The sequence below is a fragment of the Lissotriton helveticus genome, chromosome 1_2, assembly GCF_964261635.1.
Source record: "Lissotriton helveticus chromosome 1_2, aLisHel1.1, whole genome shotgun sequence".
NCBI classification, from domain to species: Eukaryota; Metazoa; Chordata; class Amphibia; order Caudata; family Salamandridae; genus Lissotriton; species Lissotriton helveticus.
This window is the reverse complement of record NC_136058.1, coordinates 205,888,956-205,912,015: the sequence shown is the minus strand read 5'-3', so window position 1 is coordinate 205,912,015 and position 23,060 is coordinate 205,888,956. Positions and strand designations below refer to the sequence as shown.

Below are 23,060 nucleotides of genomic sequence, written 5' to 3'. Positions count from 1 at the left end.
TTGCTGAGACACATGGGGTAAACTTGACATCCACTGGGGGAAATGCCCCATATTGTCCACAGAGCAGCAACTGTTGACTTTATTTCCTCATATTTGAGTTCCTCTTAGACTGCTGGCACTTTGCTGAAAGGAGCAACATGCCTTGTTCTTCCTGCAGTGAGATGTCTGCTGCTGGGCGCCCCTTTCAGTAGGAAAGTCAGAGCCCATTGTGCCTCATCACACAAACTGCACTTACAGTACATGTGTCATTTGTCTTCTTTCTACAATGTGGGGGAGGCTGACAAACATGCCACTGAGTTTACAGGGGGGTCTGCAGTGTTCTGATATAGCATTGGGGTGCTGAACCTTTTGCTAGGAGAGGGAACCCTCTTGGAGGCAGCTTATGGGACTGCGTGCTGCGCAGATTATTTGTTGTCCCTGGGGAGATTCTTCCATCAGAGCGGTGGCTCTGCTGGCATGATGTATTTATTTAGGTGTTTTACATACCTTTGCCACTCCACCTGGTAGCATGCTCACTTTGTGGCACTCTGGAAAATAAAGCTGGTAAACAACAGAACACCGCAGCCAGAATCTTGATGCAAGATGTGACTCAAGTCTCACACTGCTTGACCAGGTGACCCTCGAGTGTGAGCTAGTGGCTTCCAAGGGTATCATTGGCGTATCTTTGGCAGATGGCCCAGAGCAGCAAGGCAAGCCATAAGGGGAGTATACTTAAGGCTTGTGTACTACAAATTCAAAAAGCAATATTAAAAGAAATAAGGAATTTGAATGCACAATTCAAGTTCTACTCAAATGAATAAACATGCAGTAACTAAATACAACTAACACGAAGAACATAACATAACAAGTGTATTTGTAAAGCACACGTTCACCACTACGGGTTTCTCGGCGCTGAATAACAGATGTTTGTTGTTACCCAACTCATAGGTACTCATTTTATCGACCTCCGATGGATGAAAGGCTGAGTGGACCCGCCGGGATTTGAACCTGTGACCATGATGTCGAACACAGGCCCCTGCAGTAGACACAATAGTCCACTGAGCCACCAGACCCAGCGTGGGTGTGGACTAACGGAGATTATGATGCACATTAAGAGGCTTAATATATATTTTATTTTAGAGGTTATATATAGCACTGGCTGGACCCGGGGGTATCAGAGCGCTTTACATTTTAGAGACAAGAAAGGTCAATAAGACAGGGGACATACATAGCATCAATGTATATAAACAACATATAAGTCTCCGCCTGACAGATTTCAAAATGATAAATATGGGAAATAAGCACAACAAAATGTTTAAGATGTGATAAATCAAAAATATCAAAAGGCACAAATTGAAAAAAAGAGCCGGAAAATTGCAGAGTCAGGATAGGGAGGTTAGTGGTCCGTTAGGTTGGTAAGGAAGAGAAGCGGGAGGGGCAGAAGTGGGGGGGGGTTGGAGGGGATGCGGGCTGAGGGTGGACAAGGGAAGGGGGGAGCAAGGAGGAGTGAAGGTGGTAAACAGGGAGGGGGAAGTGACGAGGAGGAAGGGCGAGTAAGGCTAAAAAAAAGGGAGGGCGAATGCATCAAGGGTCGGACAGATGTAGCCAGTGGAAGAGAACAGATATGGATTAGGGTCCCCTGTATTTATTGAGGAGATGTAGTTTGAGTTCTTTTTTTAAACTAGAGTAGGAAGGGTTGCAGCGAAGGTCAGTTGAAAGGGCATTCCAAATGCAAGGAGCGTTGCCGGAAAAGGATCGAGACTGGGTGGTTTTCTTTTTTAGAAGGGGGGATAAGAAGGAGGGTGTTTGTACTTCTCGAGGAACGGGAGCAACCGGCTTTAGTGAGTTTGCTGGCGAGGTAGGTCGGTATATTCTGATGGAGAATTTTGTGTGTACTGCAGGCTGTTTTGTAAGTGCTTCTACCTTCAATGGGGAGCCATTTAAGGGTTTTAAGGGTAGGGGATATGTGGTCGAATCGCTTGCAGTCTGAGGTAAGCCTAGCTGCAAGGTTTAGCACAGATTTAAGAGGTGCTAGGTGGATCTTGGGAATTCCGGTGAGAATGGCATTGCCATAGTCGATGCGCGAAAGAACAAGGGATTTGACTGATAGTTTGAAATCATCGATAGAGATGAAGGGCTTGATTTTCTTAAGGTGGCGGAGAGTGAAGAGGGCTCCTTTGGCAGAATTATTGATGTGTACCTTGAGGGTTAGGAGGTTGTCAAGGGAGATCCCTAGTGATTTGACTGAGGCGAACAAAGATAAGGAGCAGTTGAGGGCGTTAAGGTCAGAGATCCAATTCTGAATGGGGAGCTGGTTATTTTTAGGGGAAAAAATAATAATTTCAGTTTTTTTAGGGTTAAGTTTGAGGTGGTTACTGTGGAACCAGGATTGAATCTTGATGAGAGTGTTGTTGAGGTGAAGGATGTCAGCATGAGTTTTAATCTTATAATAGAGTTGGGTGTCGTCAGCATAGAGATGGTAGTTGATCCCGGCTTGTTTAAGAATGAGTGTGAGGGGTTCCATGAAAAGGTTAAAGAGAGTGGGAGAGAGGATGGAACCTTGCGGAACTCCTAAGGAGGTGGAGGCAGGGTTAGATAGGCAATTTTGGATTTTGATTTGTTGAGAGCGGTGTTGTAGGTATGAGGCAAACCATTTGTGTGTCGTACCATTCAGGCCGAATCGACCTCTAAGAACATTTAGTAGAGCAGAGTGGTTAACAGTATCAAACGCTGCAGAGAGATCAAGGAGGATGAGCAGGCTAGATTCACCATTGTCAAGTGAGTGGTGGATGTCGTCAACAATGTTTAGCATGGCGGTTTCAGTGCTGCATCCTTTCCTAAAGCCAGATTGGAAGGGGTCTAGTAAGTTAAAGTGTTCAATGTGTCTATCTAGTTGGAGAAGGACACATTTTCCAGGGCTTTAGAAAGAAGGGGAAGGTTGGAGATGGGACAAAGGTTATTGAGGTCGTTTGGGTCTGCCAAAGGGTTTTTGATAATGGGGGTGATTTGGCCTAGTTGCAATGAAGTGGGGACACAGCCGGTGGCAAGGGAGCTGTTGATAATAGAGGTCCAGGAAGGGGTGATGATGTGTTTGTTTTGGTCAAGTTTGGAGGGGAGAGGGTCTTTGGTGTGGGAGGAAGGCTTGAGTTTGGAAATGATGTTAAAGACGTCTCTTTCAGTGACTGGCTGGAAGTTAAGCCACGTGGCATTATTTTTAGTAAGAGAGTTAGGATGATTGGAGTCCAGGAAATTAGAGGGCAAGGGGGGGTGAGGGAGATCAGAGTTTTGATGTGCAGTAGTGGGTGTAGGGGAAGTTATGGTGGAGGGTGGGATATTAAGAGAGATGTTCGGATTGGTGGGAGGGATCACAGTAGAGAGGAAGGATGGTTCAATTAGTTTGATTTTGTCTGAAAAAAGAGATATATATTAAAAACATCAATCAATAAAACCATAGAAATGCCATGTTGTGAAAGTCAATGAGAAGGGATGAATCCAAAAGAATAACATTTTGACTTTGGAGGTTGTGCGACATTTCGGGAAACAGGGGGCATATTAGCAAGGGCGGTATCGCCGCTTTAGCGGCAATTTTTGCAGCAAAAGCGACGCTATTTCTATCGCCTTATTAGCAAGCTGTCGCTAACAGCTGTTAGCAACAGATTTATGGCGAAAGTGACCGTTTTGGTGACGCTTTGCATGGCAGCAATATTTATCGCTAATGACATGCAACGTGAGCGTTCCTCCACACAACTCCTTGGCAAACACTCGCTAACACAGCTTCGGGATATTAGCAAGGCTGCACAAGACCCGCGATGTGAGCTTGAAAGCCGCGCTAAGCCCCCTTGATAGCAGGTTTTTAACACCTGCTAAAAATACAACTTAGCCATCTTTAACATGGGAGTTGGATTGCATGGCTGAGTCCATGCCTGCCTATCAGCAAGGTTTGCAGTATCGCAGGGAAATCATCGCTTGTTTTCCCACAATACAGCATGTTATCATGGCTATCGCTGGATTGAATATCGCTATGGAGATACGCGTTGCTAATAACGCGCTATCTCGGTGATAAAATCCAGCAATAAAAAAAAAAAGAGCGCTTTGCGATATTTAGCCTACAGGGAAAGATGTGATAATGCTTCTCTGTGAGCCAAGGCCTTGTTTATGCTGAGCCAATATGGCCGACAAGGGTCGTCGGTGTGATGTATACTGCTGTCAAGTCCTGTCCAATGCGCCTCATCCCACCATGAACAGACTTTCCCTTTATTTGTAAAGTGCCAAACAGGGACTGTAGGGTCGATGGTTCTAGGAAAATAGCCACGTGGCATCCTGCGTGTTGTTTTCTCGCTCATTCTCACTGACCCAATATGTCTCGCAACACTCTGTCTGTGCCGCGAGTTCCCTGACAGATTGCCCCCATAATTTTGGATGTTGCTCACCATAGAGTGCGAGGCACCCGAGTCTCGAACTTCAGGAGAAGAATGATGGCAGCAACAGCTCCCAATTGGCCAGAGGTCCCCTGGTTCCAATACAAAAAAGCCATGTGGCGTTATAGGACTCCTGTCGTCCCCCCAGGGCACCAGAGTGACAATGCTTCTTTAGTTGATCGGTTGCCATGGAATTGTTCAATGCCTATAAAACATGCCCTTTTGTATATTTAGTTCCTTCGTATGGCTTGTGGAGTGTAGAATGGACTGGTCACGTGACTTGGGTACAACGTGTGATGGCCTTTCACTCAATTCAGAGCTTGACTGGTGGCTTTGAAGGCGCACTGTACACATGAGCAGTGAAAGGCTGAGACTAGAGGCAGGATGCACTGGCTGCCTATCCAAAGGAGGTGAGAATAAACTTCAGAACAGTAAGAAATACTTTGCTACCTGACCCTTATAGGAAAAGGAAATAAACTGTCTGGTGTATAAAGAACCTGCTATAATCAGGCCGGAGCCCTGGTCCTTTTGTCCCCAGCACTGCTGGGAGGAGCTGTGACCATAACAGATTGCGAAGACCAAGCCTTGTGCCTGATGACCTGCCAGACCAGAAGATGGCATCTCTGTGAAGAATGGATGAGGTCAAACACCATCTAGCATATGGCTGAACCACAGCCTGCCCACAGTGTGTCTCTGCCTCTCAGCGTCCAATGTGCTGCTCCATGGTGGGGCTCAGTGGTATACTCCCACTGAGATCCAGGAGCTCCCTTGTCTATCCTTCACTGTTCCCTCTTGTCTGCAGTTGCACCTCCTGCCTGTGTCCCCCCAGTTTCAGGCAAAGCAGTACATTTATACTGCAACATTCACCAGAGTTCTCACAAGCTCCAGGACCTCTCCCTGCTCAGCACGGGTCTCTTTGGCCCCTTCTCCTCCTTGTTGTGATTTCCGGCATTTCACAATTCTGAGACCAAGGACCGTCAAACCTGTCATGTTGCTGCTGTTTTTAACTCCACCTTTAAGTGAATTTGCTAAAATTCATTAAAGTGACCGGTGCTGGGTAGGTGCACATCTCCTGCAACCCCGACTGTTCACAGTTCTTGCACAACAATTGGTGCGGGAGTACTACATTCTCTCTTGCCACCAACAGCATTAAGAAAGAGAGAGAGAAAAAGAGAGAAAGAGAGAGAAAAAGAGAGAAAGAGAGAGAGAGAGAGAGAAGGAGAAAGAGAGAGAGAGAGAGAGAGATAGAGAGAGAGAAGGAGAAAGAGAGAGTGTGAGTGAGTGTGTGTTTGGGCGCCCTTTAACAACTGGGTAAGACCAAAATGCTGTAGACACTTGCACTGCATTTTAACATCCTGACACTGCACTGTGGTCGCACTTCCCCATCAGCCTCATTTAGCCAACACATATGAACACACATGGAATGAAGGCTCTTCAAGCAATCGATTCAGCAAGCCCTTTCCCAGAAATATCACATTAATAGCTTAAATACCAGATTTATGAAGCTCCTTCAGGCGTGTGCTTTGCCTGTTCGACCTTGTTGCCATCTGAAATTTAAACTTAAGGAGGAGGCACCTAGTAATACAATGGGCTCACAGTAGTACCCTGTTTCTGCAATTCCATGGCCAACAGCAATAGTTGCCACATGGATTGCATAGTTGCCTTCGAGTCCTTTAGACTATAGAGAACTGTCTTAGAGTTAGGTTTGGCTCAACGTTGGCATGACCACTTTGACAAGAGTGTCATCATTCCCAATCGACATCTTCTCACGCATGAAGCAGTAATATCGATATCGGTATATGTGCCTGCTTCCTCTACTGAGAATTCAAAGAGGATGTCATTTATAAGGGAACACACATAGTCCATCAGAAATCCTCTCTTGCACTTGTCATCATTCTCATTTACGGTTGTTTTAGAAATGCTGAACTCATTCATCCTTCTGCTTTGCCAGGGTCCAAGATTCCTGGATTCTGACAGCTTGAAATGTAGATAAACTCTGAGGGGCAGATTTATGAAGGCCTTGCGCCGCCGGTGCGTCACTTTTTCCCATGTTAAAAATGACGCACCGGCGGCGCAAGGCCTTCATAAATCTGCCACTCAGTGTCAGAGACTATCTGGAGGTGGAGTAACCCGTGGTGCTGCTCCCCATTGAACCCACTTTCATCTAAGTATGTTCTGTAGCTCTCTGCCATTCGTCAGGTGAGGACAATGTTCTGCACCTCTCTCCTATTCCTCAGAAGAGGATATACCTTAACCATTTTGAGTGGCACCTTAAAAATCATCTGACTTGTTACAAGTGATGAAATCAGCAATTCTGCTCCTTAAGTGAGCAAATTCCACGTTGCCAGTGTATGATTCCTCTTTTAGAAGAGCTAAAGTGCAATCAGGGTTGGAGACAAAATACAGTTCCTGGATACTGCAGCTCCACCCTGCTTCTTTCTCTTTCCACAGCTGTCTACCTTACAACACCACCTTTGACATCTAACCCGCCCCATTCTGAGCACGCACCACTGAAATGATATTGGTCCCTAGTCACACAGGTAAATTTACAAGTTTAGATTTGTCAGATGTAAACTTTACTACTTTAGCTATTCAATGTATACAAGTGTAAACTTACTGTAAAATATAGACTTACATGTCACTAGCCCCTAAATTCAGGATTTGGATGCAAATTTAAGAGTATAAAGTTACTACTTGTACCTCCACCGGGGAGATTTTCTTTTGGTAAAGAATAAGGAAAAGGTTACATTTTGTATCAAACTTAAAAAAGAATAAAAAAATATATTTTTTAATTTCAATATTACAATTAATTAATGTCAAATTTAAATGTGAACGCAATAAAAAGCTACAATATTATTAATTTAATGTTGAATTAAATAGTTAATCATTTTTAATATATTGAATTAAATTAATATGATATGTCTTAAGATCTAAATAAAAGATTCCTACCTAAAGTACAACAATTGTATTTATCAAGTAAGCATATTAAGTTATCTTCACAATTAATTTAAATACATTCAAGTATTTCCCAAAAACATTTACATTAACTTTTAAAAAGGTACTTAACATATTTTACAATCAAGTAGTACTTATGGTTTATCTATATATAATTTTTAACATGAAATTAAATGTATTTATATTTTTTTAAATTACAATAATTTCATTTAGTATTAATTTCGATGGGCTTTTAATTAACCACTTGCCGCCGGACGGCCCCTGTCACTCATTAATTTGCCCGCACTGCGGGGGAATGTGCGCAGCGCACAAAGGGGTTAAAGTCACGGACTCCGTTATTTTCAATGGGATGGTTTTGCAGTACCAGTGTTTGGCCAGGTGTTGTTGCCGGACTTTCTCCAGCTCTGAGCTAAAGTACATTTATTACTGCTTTGGTTCTTTTGCCTTTAGTAACTATGCACTTTGTGAATAGCAATGGGTTTACTCCTTTGTGGGTGCATGCCTGGACCCCTCTAAAAAAACATAAGCATCTCTTTGTTCTCCTTTGAGCGCCCTCATTAAGTTGTAAGTATTCCCCATTTTCTAGCCACTCCACTGTCCCTCCCACATTTACTACTAAAACGTACACCTAATTATGTCAAGATGGAGATCTCCATGCATAAAAGATAGGTGAGGTGTAGATATGGACCTCCGCGTGAAAGCTACTGAAGAACATTTTGTAGTATGTTTGTAGAACTATTGTAGTAGTACTAAACATACTATAAAATGCTGCTTCTGAATAGGTGCCATTTTCTTTTTGGTTTCGTTGACAGCCGACAAAGTAGTGGTTGACTGCACAGCAGAGTGCACTGGACACCCTCAATGACAGTGGTCTCAACCACCACGTGGTAGGGGTGTGGAATGAGAACCAACAGCCATGAGAGGATGCTGAGTATCCTCAAGAGGGCCTGTGAAGTCTCTCACTGTCACAAATTCATGCCATATGATACTTAAAATATTGTAAATCCTCAACCCCTAGGAGAATAGCACTCCCAGTCATGTTTTGCTTTTGAAGACTCTTCAAAAGTCATTCATTCGCTGGCTCTCAGCACCCATTCGATACTGATTAAATTGCACCTGGTATACATTTTGATGCGACTTAGGGGCATATTCTCAAGGACATATCGCCGAGTTAGCGGCACTTTATCACAGCCAAAATCATGATAAATATATCGCCCCATTCACAAGCTGGTGCTAACAGCCCATATCACCAGTTTACCTGCGATAGCCCGTGCAAAAAGCTGCAACAACCCCATGTCACACCATTCTCAACGACCAGCCAGATCTAAGGTAATATCATAAAGAAGGCGCGTTAGCAGCAGGAATTTAACACCTCGTCTTACCTGGTGTAAAATCGGACGACGACCTACAACATAAAAGGAAGCCGAGCCCAGAGCGACACCTAAAGAACAACAGATGCCATGGAGCCAACGATCATGCAGCTCGGACATGCAAGTGGGCCGCAACACCCCCCCCCCCAGAACTCCCCCCCACCCCAGAACTCCCCCCCCCCACCCCAGGCCCTACCCAGGGCACCCCCAATCCACCCTCCCCGGACCAATATATTGCACATCAACTTCACAAAATCATGAACAAAATAATTTGCCTGATGTCGCACAATTACAACAAAATATCACAGTCACATTTGACTCTAAACAACTATTTGGAGTAGTCATGGCAGGTAATCTCTGGACAATCTGTAAGTCACAGCCTGCAAGAGAAAATCCAAGATAAGAAGGTGTGTCAGGCACTCATCAAAGGACAGAGAGAGAGAGAGAGAGAGAGGGAAAGAGGGAGAGAGAGAGAGAGAGGGAGAAGAGAGAGAGAGAGGGAGAGAGAGTAGGGGGAGAGAGAGGGAGAGAGAGAAAGAGAGAGAGATTGAACAAGGAGCACAAGGATAATCAGGCTCTTGGCTCATACAAGCCAACTGTTTATTTTATTTATTTAAAGGTGTATTGCCATTGGTTCACCCTAAATTTAAGGTCTGGCATCAATTTCAGCGCAAAGGTCACATCACATTTCAGAAATGCAAGCAGTAGTCAGACTAACATTAGATATGAAAGCTCCTTTGTCTCAATACACAAGGCAGAAGGACATCTGAACCTCCGACCTTGGTCTTGAATGTGGCTGGCACCCCCTGAGTGAGGTATCATACCAGCTTTTGACGACTCCAACACCACAAACTGCACTAATAAAAGACCAACGTGTCCACACCTCACACACAGTTGCCCCTCCTTGAAGTACACCTGCATGGGATGCCCTTGACACATAAATAAAAAACAACCCATACCTCTAAACGTTGCACACACATACGACTCATTGCTCCGAGCTGTGGCATCCACATAACTGTTGCCGGTCTGAGGAGTGCCGGTGCTACAAAACCAACAAACACAATGGCAGGCCATCCCGGGCACATGCACAACCCCTGTCATGTGGAACTGTACCGTGCACGAATGCTGCATCTGTTGCGCATCAGTTACCGTCTGAGTTTCCGTCTTGCATAAGTCACATGCGTCCAGCCCTGGTTCCACTGTCGATCATGTACATTCGAGTGGCCCATGGAGGTTTGCCTATCCAACACAACGGTAGCTGAACTGGATTATGACTTGTGTGTGTGCCCCCTGTTGGCCCACAAACAGGAGTGTAACCAGGATACCAGTGCATGGGATGCCTTAATAAGTGGCGTATGTGCTGGCAGTAGTGGATAGGAGATTGCACAAGTCATCGTGTGCAGTGACCACATCGAGGCGCTCCCCTATTGGGCTTTGTTGCGGATTGGTGAAACGGTGTGGAAGGAGCACATATGTCTGGACCAGTCAATGGATTGGCTCTCCCTCGTGTTCGTTTAACTCGACAACAACGTACTCCTGGAACTGATTGCCCAGGAAGCTGCGCTCGCATGCATTGACGAATAACTACGTTCCTGCAGCCACAACTGATTGTCATCTAGAGCACAGTTCCCAACACCTTGTTGCATCTTGGAGGAATGGTCACATATCCCACCACAACAGTGGACATGTCTGCATTCGCCCAGACTCAGAATGCATGTGCATGCACCTACACATGTTGTTACACACCTGTGCAAGACGATGCAGTCCCATGGGTGGAGCTGCACAGTGTCGTTTGGCAAAGTTCACAAATCTGACATACTGCTGGAGGGAGAGTACACACATGGCAATGTAGTAGGACATATGACCTTGTTGAACACTTTCACCTGCTCACTGTCAGCAAAGTACACAGTCGGCACAGTCCGGTGGTACAGCACTATGCAGATCCCATGGGTAGTGAGTCGTGTCTCCTGACACGGCGCAATGAGTAGAAGCCAAACATCACATGACTCGTGCAGCAAGGCAAGGTGTGCTGAGTGTGTTGCCATCCGTAATGATTTGTGTTCATTTTTGCCTCCCCATTTCTTGCAGCACGACATATGCCTATGCTGCCTGTAAGTGTCTTAAGCATTTGTCTGTATGTTGTGGCCCTTGCCTTGCCTTGCCCGTACTGACACGGACATCCTAATGAAGTCTACGCAACTTCACCAGTATTCAACTGTGATGAGTGTTGATTAGAATGACAAATCTTGTGCCTCAATGAACATTGTCCGTACACATGGAGGGACTGACTACCGCATGTACATTGGGGGGGAGTCCCTACTGAAAGCACCTCCTCTGTGAGCTAGACATTGTCATTGGAAAACTTGCTGGTGGACCTGTGCTCTTACGTGTCAGCAATGTGAGTATGGCGTACAACTTCTTGCCATGTGGATCAATTTGATCCATCAAAACAGGCTGTGTCCACACAGATGTGTGTGAGTAGGTATGCGAAGAGATGTTCTGTTGCCACATGTGATGGGGGACACTACTTCAGGCCTGCTACCGATTCTGCAATTTCTATACACAGCCCTATTTAATACATGGACGTGGGGCAACGTTGGGGGGTTTCAAGATTGTTGTTCATGAGCAATGAGGCCACAGCTAGTTCACACCTTCACAGTCATCTAATTGGACATGTGGGTCAGGGACAAACATGCGCAATGATGTTATTTACCAGGGTGTACCTTTTAGTGCAATTAATGTCCCTACATTCATTCATTCTTTTATACTTGAGTGAACATAGACATGACACATCTGTGTGATTTGGAATGTTTTATTCACATTCTGTGGAGTGCCGGAGCTGGAGCAGTACATGGCCATGCCAAGCCTACATGGTTGCCCAGTGGTGGGCCAACCAGAGTCCTTGGGGGAATGAAAAGTTAATCGGAAGAGGAAAAGTTCAGTCCGCAGCCGGATTGCTGTGTCATTGGTAACCAGAGCAGATATGGCAGTCCATGTTGGGGTCCCGGTGAATGTCGCAGAGTGTTTCGAGGGACAGTGGGAGGTGTTGTTCTAGACATGATGCATAGGGCTGAACCAGGCAGGGACAGGCCATATGCCGGGGATGGATGCTACTACCTCCTTCCTCACACAGTCATTACCATCCACATCTTACTCCTCTGATATGTCTTCTGTGTCCAGTGTGTCAGGTGTGTGTGGTGGTGTTATGGCTGAATCACTGTGTGCCACTGACACATCAGGGGGCGAAGGTGGTAGGGCTGCATCACTGTGTGTCAATGACACATCAGGGGGTGGAGATGTGTGTGTCAAAGTTCCAGCAGCAGTCATCTGGGACAGGCTCTGGGGTAGCAATGGCAAGATGAGGATCTGTAGGGCATGGAAGATCCCAGCTACATCTCGCTGGTCTTCAGCAGGGGAAGCCATACTTCCAGCCTGCATCGGCTCCATGGTCTCCACTGCCCTCCGCATCTGTGCCAACTCTGTGCTGTCATCACTGGAGCCTGTCTGACTAGACAGTTCTTGTAATGGCCCCAGCGATGTCAGCCAAGGATTGTTGGAGTGCATGGAGTGGACAGGGGCTGTTTGTTAGAGACTGTAAGTGGTCCCTGATGGGACTCAGACACCCACGTATGGCATCTAGTTTGACTGCCATGAGGTAGAATCCCACCCGCAGTTGATCGACCATCTTCTCCTGGCACCCTAACACACGGCGTTGGTCCTGCGAGACAGCCGTGGTGGTGTGTGCTTCCTGTTGTGTGGTCTGTGCAGGGGGTGGGGTCACCTTGAATAAGCTGGGCTGCCAGGCTCCTGGAGGTGGGGTGCGAAGGCTGTCTACGATCCGTTGGAGGGTGTCAGAGCAGATGACCAGAGGGTCCTCTTCATCATCACTGAAGGTATGTATGGTCTGCTCTGCAGGAGGTGTTGATTGTACCTCTGCAATGTAAAGGGGAGATGCAGGTTAACAGTCTGTCCCAGGTATGTTGACGCATTGTACATGTTTCCAGACAGACAGCATGACAATGTGCATTGTGACTGTTTTGGAGCAGCTGGCTATTTGATGGGAGGCAATGGACATTTCGACTACATGACTGATATACGGTTGTACTCGTACATTATCATCTCACAGTTTCATGCAATGCCAGATTTGATTGTCCAGATTCTACCCACACGCGGCACCAGTTGTGTCCTCTGTCCTGTGGTGTAAGTGTTGCACTTTGTACCACATTGTTGACAATGTTGATGTGCTGTCATTGATATGTGTGTGTGCTGCATTGTGGGCGAGTCACCCCTGCAGCTCAGATTTAGCGGCCCCTTATCCCTTTGAGGCAGTGTGCCTTTGACTTGTGAGCTTTTCGGGTGCTGATGTGCGGACGACTTGGGTCATTTGTGCTCTTAGACTGTTTTTGTACTCTTGTGCATTGTTTGTCTGCAGATGTGTTGTTAACATCAGGGGTTGTATGTGCACATGGATGTGTCAGAGTGTGACCTGCTACTTTGAGGATGTGATCCACACTGGTCAACCTCAGTGTTGTGTCGTGCACCATGTCATGTATTTTGGCTGTAGCCATGCTATCAGTCATGCAGTGTCACTTGCATTGTCAGTGTGGTTCACAGAGCCACGGCTTTGTTGGATTCAGCACATGTGCATGGGTAGGTTGTGGCATTGGTGATAGGGAGGGGTGCCCGTTTGTGCACATTGTGGACGGGGGGCTAATTGGTGTTTCTATATGTGCTGCAGTGTGCTAAGGGTATCAGGGACATGTTCCACAATCATTGTGGGTGTGCAGTGTGCTGCACCTGATTGTGCATGTGTGCCATTGTGCCCATCTCCCCCTGTCCCCCCAGTCAGTGTTAGTTACTCACCCTGTTGCTGTTGGGTCAAGTCATATCGAGCTGTGTCTGGGCACCCGACTCCTTGCACCGCCTCCACACTGATGACTGTGGCCACCATTTCCTCCAGCTTATCCAGCTCCTCCTGTGGCACAGGACTCCCACCTCCAGTCGCCTTTGCTTCCTTCCTGTTGGCAGCGAGTTTCTGTTGGGTTTGGCTTTCCAAATCATGCCAGCGCCTCTTGACCTCCTCCATTGACCTCCTCAACACTCTGACTACATTCACATTGTTAATGATGGACTGCCATATTTCCGTTTGTGTTGCCAATGACACAGTGGAGGTGACGAACAGTTGTTGGTAGTGTTCTGTCACCTCCATGACAATGATCCGGTCTTCCTCTTCCTCTTCTCCTTGTCCTTCCTCCTGGCTGGTCTTCCGTGGGGCTTGTCGGGTTTGGGTTGTCCTCTGCACTCGGTCCAGGTGAATCTGTGGTGCCACGCAGTTTGATTTGGTTTTGGTGTGTTTTTTTGTTGCTTTTATAGTGCATTTTCACACATGACGCATGGGAATTGCAGGCCTGTTGCTGGTTGTCGCTGATTTTTGTTTCGCGATTTGGAGCATCGCAGCTTTTTTCACGTTCGTGTTTCGCATTTTTTCGGCATCGCGTTGATTTTTACGCTGTCATTTGGCACGTTATCCTGCTACTATTGCATGGTGATAGGGAGGGAATATCCCCCTGATAGTCAAAAGACAAAAATAAGTTACAATAAAATAAAAAATATGTGGAAATGTTTGATACATGCATATAATTTAATAAAAACTCATTTATAATAATACTGTTGCATCGCTTATACTCTCTCCCACAGTCAGGAAAATAACTTTGCAAATCATTTGCACTAAGGCGACATGGAGATATCTTTGAGGCAACAGCAGACACATTGCGTCTGTACCTTTTGGTACTTACCAAATAAAGGTATACCTGTCACAGTGATAAAACAGGATATTGTTAGCTGAATGCTTTAAAAATGGAAAAACGCTATCAAACAACCAGAACGATACATCTCATTTCATCTGTAATAACAATAACATCAACAACTGATTGGTGGTGATGGGAGGAAAAACGAGGAAAAATAGCATGTTCGCAAGCGCCAGTTTTAAGCTTGCTACTTTATGGGCTATTAGTGGCTCTTATGCCATTAGACTGTTCTAAAATCGACAAACAGCATTTCTTTGTCATCTCAACCTTTCCCTAAGCCACCTCCGAAGGAAGAGCGGTCGCACATCCTTTTAAGTCAGCAATTGCTGGATAATACATGAAGCTTTTTTGTATGTGTACTCAAGCCTTGATTGAGGACTTACAAATATTAGATGGAACAGAAAATCAGCTCGATTAAAACTCATCTTAAGTAAGTGTTAGTTGAAGGTGACAAATGTATATTGCCTGTGGAAATCTGTACCAATGTTCATGTCTAAATCACTGCAGTTGAGGTACAGCTGAAAGATCCTAGTTGAGTTCTATACATTTTAAGGAGGAGAAATGCTCCATTTGCAGTGTGTGATTTTACAACCCTTTTCCCCAACAATGTTCTATTATACCCTTATAGTCCGCTGCCGATGGCTATACCGGTTGTTAAAGGCCTTGAACTCAAGTTATAAGCATGAGCTAAAGGCAAGGGTCTATAACATAGGTACCAGCAAACATTTTCCCGGGTGCCGAAAAGTTTGGTCTATGGTGTGACCGTGGGCCGCACTAATGCAAGCAGGGTGGTGGAAGGGGGGAGGGGCATAAAGTGGGTGTAGGAGAAGCAAAGCATGTACATCTTAGTGGATGAACTAAATTGCACAATGTGCAACTGGACAACCTGGGGTGCAGTACAACCTAGTTACTTCCTTTCTTTAACTGAAATGAACCTTTAAATAAAAGCTTGTTGCTTACTTAATTTTTTTAATGCTAGTGCTGAGTCCACTAAACAGCATCCCAGTGCTACTGTTGCCCAAGGGTCTGGATGTAAAGGTCAGGAGGGCTGCATGCAGACCCCAGGCCGTACTTTGAGTATCAGTAGTCTATAACAAGGCCATAGTTCTCGGCAGTGAGCTGCAATGCTATATTAAGGTACGACAAGCAAAAATGGCTCAAGGAGCAGAAAAGCAAGGGTAAGGAGGAGAGTTTCAGTTTTGAGAAACATGCCTGGCTTTCTCTGTTCACCGGTGGAGTATATTTAGTTCTAGTGTAATGGTAAACGCTTTGGTTCACAAACTAGGTAAGCTCTACCATCTTGAAATCATTACCATTACGGGTATTGCTATCCTGAGGTATCTTCCTGTGCCATTTCCATTACATAAGCACAACTATACTTTTTCTTATACTTTTTGCCTATGAGGCAAGAACAATGCAATGGATAGAATGCTTGAATTAATGCCTAAACTATTGGAAAATTACTTAGGCTGCATTCCTGCTTAGTGTTATTCACCTACAATGCCACTCTGGACAGAGACTGGTCACATGTATATCCCATCACCTCTCTGCACAGGAAGTGATATCACTAGATTTCCCACCATTCATCTGCACAGGAAGTGATATCACTGGTTTCTCAACATAACTGTCTTACAAATGAGAGCCAAGCAATAGGACTCATTTGCAATCATCTATCTGCACAGGAAGTGATATCACCGGATTTCCCATCTTCTATCTGCACATTAATTGATGTCACTGGATGTCTCCTTATTCATCCGCCAAAACTGTCTTCGCTTGAAGGCAGCTGCAATATGGACGTGCAGTTCACATACCAAATATATGCCAAAAGCAAACCCGTATGCCTCCCTCCGTGCCCCGCCTGTTCCCACTGCCAGGACTTCCAGTCCTCCTCCCAACTACATCTCCCTGTTACTACTCTATTAGGATCTTTGTGCCCTCAACCTCAGTGACATCTCCCAGTGCTGCTGCTGCACCTCACCACCCAACACTGAAGGTGCACTCTCCCATACCCACCTCACTCCCCCATGCACCTCACACACACAACACACTTAACATGCATGACCATGCACACCCGAACCCCACTACACCACACCCATCCCTGTCCTGCATTTTCCCCAACACTCACTCCCCCCTAACCACACCACTGAAACTTTGACTACACACTAGGCCTGCTCTTCCTGACCAAACCCTGCTGACTACATCATCTGCCCCCATCTTCACCACGGCAATGACCTGCGGAAACAAGAGCACAAGACAGGACAAACAGACCAGAAGATGGAGTCGCTATCATCCTCAAAGAATCTATCCAATCCTTCACCACCTTCGAAAGCACCACCAGCAACATGGAACACTTCATCTTCATACTTGTCAACACCACCAGCTACACCCTGAGTGGCACCCTCTTCAACGACCCTCCCAGACTGCGTACCAACTTCAGTAGCACCATTGCAGATCCTCGACTCCAGTGCATTCATGCTCCTCGGTGAGCTCAAGTACCACCTGGAGGATCTCACCAATCCCAACATCCCAATATGATCAGCCTCATCCAAGACTTGTCCAAACACAGGCTCACGCAGCCAGTGAAAGGCCCCAAATGCTGCCAGACACCAATTGCACCCTATCTTCATCAGCTTCATCAGCTTCTGCAACATCTCAGTAGAAAAGCCCACAACGATCGCCTGGTCTGAACACACCTACATACACATGCCATCCCCGAACCACTAGCATAAAATTTTCTCTAAGAGACTGGAACAAGATTTCAGAAGCATCCTGGTCTTCCAAACTCCTCCATCACTGGCCCCAACACACCAATAGCTTCTCCAATTCCATCTCTAAGTTCAATACCTGGACCACCACCTGCACAGATACATGGGGTCCTCTCAAAGCCAATAAAGCCATGGGAACCAGACCACAAGGAAGCTGGTACACTGAAGAACTCAGATACCCTGGTAGACAGGATTGGATTGAAAGGGATCCTTGTGCACTTGCAAGTACTGGGTCTACACTGGTTCCTCACGACCTCAAGTAACCTTTTGACCGCTAGTGACTTATAAGCACTAATTTTGATTTAATTTTTAAAAATTCATATCTGGACTTACACTGATTGGATTTTTGTCGTTTGGTCTCTTTTTTGCTCAGATAAATATTCTCCATTTTTCTAAACCTGTGTGGAGTCTTTTTGTGGTGTAGTCATTGTGTTACTGTATGTGTGTTGCACAAGTACTTTACGCATTGCCTATGTGGATAAACCAGACTGCTCTGTGCCAAGCTACCAGAGGGTGAGAACAGGTTATCTTATTGTGTATGTAGTTTATTCTGACTAGAGTGATGATTCCTGCCTGGTGTGGGTTCATACCTCAGCCAAATTCAAAATGCGGAAGTCTGCGCACTCCTTGATTTTTTTACACAATAATCATGAAATAATGAATTTCACTGAAGTTGCGTGCAACCCAGTTAGAAGGTATCCGACCTGATTACTAGAACAATTCTTCTGGTGGAGAACCACCAGTATGCTAACAGAGGACTATAAAGTATTTTATCTTTGTTGTTGTAGAATTCTTCAACAGGCTCAGAAACATCGAAAAATAAAGGTGAAGTGACTTTTGCACAACAGTAATATAATTTTTAGTTTTAAATGCTATTAATTGCCTGTTTGTTTCAAGTGAATAGTCTATTTAGGACTTAGAGGATAAAACCGCCCATGTGGTTTCTTGATATCAGGGACCAGATCTATGGTGCAATCATAGGATCAATGCAAGGGTAAAGTATTGGCCCCTTTGTTGTAAATGCATCCAGATACTCTTGATAAGCAGCATAAGTTTGCATTGTTTCCTCCTAAGGATGTGACTTATGGCACCACAAGTTATATTAGCACGGGGCAAGCAGTTATTTATGCTGTAAGGATGCATGAATTGAAGGGTTACTTGTTGCTTATTAAATTGCAGCTAATGTCTATGGAGCCATGACATTCCTGATACAGTAATAAAAACAGGGGCATGAATAAAACATAAAATATTCTACATGTCCATGTAATGTAGCCTTGAGCACATTTTCAGCTTCCAGAAGTCAATTCTTTATCAATATTTCTAATAATTTTGTTTTGTTCTTTTCTCATTTTTGGATTCTATACTTTTTCTTGGAGGGTCTGAACCGTAAAACATTTTACAGTTAGGGCGCTAGAACGGAAATGGCGTATGAACTATGAACAAACAGATCAACACAACTATAAAGCTGCACGCCGCCAATATCATGGACTGATAAAAAATGCAAAAAAGCATTACTATACCGAGGCCATAGCCAACAGCAATAACCAACAGAAGGAAATTTTTAAAATAGTTAATGCTTTTACCAATCCCAAATCCATGGACAAAGAGATTCCCCCCTCTCAGAACCTATGTACTAAAATAGCGGATTTCTTTGAAGGAAAAATCAAAGAACTCACAAAGGACTTTCTCCATCCACCGATTTATAAAGATTCGGCATATATAGGCCTTACAACCACTACTGGCCAACTGTCTACTTTTTCCCTGGCTACTTTGGTTGATTCTCGAGCAGAAGATCAAATCAGGTTCCCCATTTGATCCCTGCCCTCCATATGTTCTACACACCATGATAGATATTGTGAATCCCATTATAAATACCATCATTAACTCCTCACTTAACCTTGGCCTAGTACCTGAGGAATGGAAGCTTGCAGCAGTGAAGCCCCTGCAGAAAAAACAACTTGCAGACCCAACCACCTTGACCAATCTACGACCCATTTCTCTGCTCCCAACTCTCTGCAAACTAACCGAAAAATTCGTGAATAGGCAGCTCACCACATTCCTGGAAGCCAATAACATATGGCACCCCAATCAAGCAGGCTTCAGGTCCCAGCACTCAACTGAATCAGCCCTAATATTCACCTCAGAAACCTTAAGGGCTGCAATGGACTGGGGAAAAAAGGCGGTATTGGTGCTCCTGGACCTGTCCGCGGCATTTGATACGGTTTCACATACAATCTTGGTGGACCGATTAGCCGCGGCAGGGATAGCCGGCAGAGTATTAGGGTGGCTAAAAAGCTTCCTGTCCGGAAGACGCCAAGTAGTCACCTTAGGCCGCTTTAGATCCGAAGAAAAACCGCTTACCTCGGGAGTGCCCCAGGGCTCGTGTCTGAGCCCGACACTCTTTAATGTTTATTTGCCCCCCCTGGCTGCACTTATATCATCCTATGACATTTCAACCATTTCATACGCAGATGATACGCAGCTCATCCTGGTGATGGAAGATGACACCGGAGAAGCGGAAAGGAAGCTTAAGACCTGCCTCAAAGCCACCTTCCAATGGATGAGCGCAAACCATCTCAAATGCAACACAGGGAAGACAGAGATTCTGCCCTTCGGCAAGGAGAATCTGGTCAACCCCTCCCTATGGTGGCCAGAGGAGGTGGATGGTCCCCCCAACACCGTCACGTCTGTCCGGAATTTAGGGATCAAATTCGACTCATCACTGACCTTTAAACATCAGGCAGTAGCGGTGGCCGGAACATGTTTCGGCCTCATCAAAACACTGAGAAAATTCTTTGACTTCATACCCTTTCAGGCACGGAAAATGGCTGCAGTAGCAATGGTAACATCTCGTCTCGACTACTGCAATAGTCTATATGCAGGGACAAATAAAACAATCTGTCATAAACTACTAATGGTCCAACATGCCGCGGCAAGACTGGTGTTGGGTTGGAATAGAAGAACCTCAGCAACAGCAGCAATGGATATATTACATTGGCTGCCGATCCAGAAACGGATCCTTTTCAAAGTTCTTCTAATAACCTTCAGGGCCTTTCATGGGAAAGGTCCCGGTTACATCCAAAAGATGTTTAAACGCTACTACCCTCTGCGCAACCTCAGATCTCAAAAAGCTAACCTCCTGACAATTCCTAACTTCAGATTAAAAACCAGAGGAGGCAAGGCCCTGGCAGTTCTAGGATCTAAGGCCTGGAACTTTCTTCCACCACTCCTTCGCCAAATAGAAAAAGAAACAGATTTTAGAAAGGCCCTTAAAACTTGGATTTTCAATTTATCAAATACTATCTGCAAATCCCTGATCTGATACAGTACTCCCCTTTCTTAATCAGCTCCCCACTGGATTGCCTTCTTTCTCAAGCGCTTAGATGCTCCTTGGAGTGCAAATTGCACTATACAAAAACCCTTTACATTTACATTTACATTTACATTCTGAGGATCCCTAATCAACAAGAGCCAATTGTTAGGGATTAGCAGGAGCAGAACATTTCTGCTGACCAGCAGCTGCTCTCAGAGTTACACTGGGTATTTTCTGAGACAGCTCTCTGGGTGAGTTATTCATTATTAGGAGCATAGCTCTTAGGGCCTGGGCATTTTTCAGTGTGTATTGGTATTTGCAGGAAACAGAGCTTTGCGTGATTGTAGGAATTATTTTGAAGTGATCACAAAGTGAGTCAAGAAATGATCTTTGAGTGAGCTTGGGTATTACCAGGAGCAGAGATCTAATTGAGCTTGGTTATCATCAATGACAAAGGTCTGAGTAAGCCTGAGAGTTATCAGGATCACAGCTCTTAGAGTCTGGGATTTGATGAAGAAAAGCTTTTACTGGACATTGGTGTTACCAGAAGCAGAATTCTGAATGAATCAAGGTATTCGCTTGGAAAACGCTCTGAGTTTTGCCAATTTCTGGAGGGCAGCTCTGCACGAGTCTTATATTATTTTCAGTCTTGTTGCCAAAGTCCAAATATTGGCAATGTATTGTAAGTCCAGTATGCATTTCTTGAATTAAGCTTATTGTAATGTGAATCAGTAAATTCATTGTGTGACAAGTAAATTAATTACTTATCAAACTTCAAGAGTTTTGTCACCATATATGTTTAGTGGGTATCTGTATTTTACTTTAAAGGCGAATCAGACTTTAGGAGGACTTTACTGTCTTTCAAGCACATCTCCATATGTGGATAGCACTGACGGGAGTTGTAAGAGCAACAACCCTCGTTCACAGTGGGGGGAGGGGAGTTTTGGCATTTCTCCTTTTAAGTTAGGCTGAAACGTTGACATTGGTACAAATTCACAGATCTAGAAACATGCACCTTTCATTTCATAAAATGTGTGTCGTCGCCGGCCGACTGATGGCAGACGGGAGCCGGATAAATGAGGAGTAGCCACTCCAAGAAAGATAAACATGTGAAACCGGAAAACATAGAATCTCAACCCTGCATTCCCACCCACCTGTGAAGATTTACTACAGGAAGTGGGTCCAGATACTAAACCACAGTCAGATACATAGACGTTTTCTATTTCACTAGGGAGGGCGATGATTCTCTTTTGAATGTTAATGTAATATTTCCAATTTCAGGAACTCTAACATTGACATCGGGGGGAAAAGATGAAGATCTAAACAGTACTGGCCGCAGGGGCGGCCTTAGGCATGTGCAAGCTGTGCACCTGCACAGGGCCACCAACACCGAGGGGCCACCGCGCCAATATATATCCTTAATATAATAATCCTCTGAGGATGGATACATATTTGCGTGGCGGCCCCTGGCAGGGATTTAGCGGCCTCTGGCTCTGTTCCACTTCCAAACACCCTGACAATACACCCCCTCCCCCACCCCCGTCCCCCCTCTTCACTGGCCTCCGCGCTCTGCCCTGCCCGGACCCCCTCTTCCGGGGCCCCCTACCTACGCTCCCTGCCCAGGGCCACCATGAGCCTAGAGCCGCCCCTGCTGGCCGAAATCCATTCAAGGTTTTCCAAAGAGTTTGAATATGGTATATGGGTTTTAGCTTGTCAATATCTGCATCCATGACAGCAGCAAGTGCACTGGGAAGGCTGTTTAATACTGATGTGCAGATTTTTTTGATGAAATAGTGAGTTCCGTACCCAACTTTGCAACTTCAATACAAGTGAATAAATACATTACCAACAGGATCACAGTTCTGTGTATTTACGTTTGATATATGTACAATGATGCAAGAATGTCAGATTCCCGTAATTATAAAGGCAAAAGAAAATGCCTGTCAAAAAGCCAGTTTGGGTAGGTTCCCTGTTATTGAAAGGTTGCATAGAGAGGTTCCAAAAGAGGTAAATGTTGAGATGACATGCTTATGTGAATTTTGCTCTTTGAGTAAAATGTTAACACAAACATAATTTGCGTTTTACATGCAATCTGAATGAAAGCCTGTGCACTGGTCAGGGAAAACATCCTCAATTTCTCATGCCCTTGGTAATAAGTGGGGGGATAGTGCATTTAGAAAATCAGGGGATTCTAGACAAAGGGGTCAGCCATTGTGAAGTGTTCTGTCAACTGGTCTGTAAATCTTTCATTTGTAAGATTAAAATGCCAGACAATCTCAGAAAAAATAGATTTGTCCTCGAAAACAAGGTTTCATTTACCAGTATTCCAGGAGAAATGGGCACCTCACAATGTATAAAACATTTGAGCCAAAAATGGCTGCAGCAGTAGGTGAAAGGATTGTAGACAAATTTAGGAGGCAAGCAAGTAAGATTAGGTGCATTTAATTAATGTT

The 23,060-nt window shown here is 45.0% G+C and overlaps 1 protein-coding gene across 1 annotated transcript; it reads right to left on the bottom strand.

The window, feature by feature from the left end:
- Positions 1 to 11,555: 11,555 nt before the first annotated feature.
- LOC144807825 (uncharacterized) lies at positions 11,556 to 13,970 on the bottom strand. Its single transcript, XM_078673468.1, has 2 exons — positions 13,586 to 13,970; positions 11,556 to 12,655 (listed from the first exon to the last, which is right to left on the bottom strand). The coding sequence occupies exons 1-2, from the start codon at positions 13,929 to 13,931 to the stop codon at positions 12,231 to 12,233; spliced, it is 771 nt and encodes a 256-aa protein (XP_078529594.1). The 5' UTR covers positions 13,932 to 13,970; the 3' UTR covers positions 11,556 to 12,230.
- Positions 13,971 to 23,060: the final 9,090 nt, after the last annotated feature.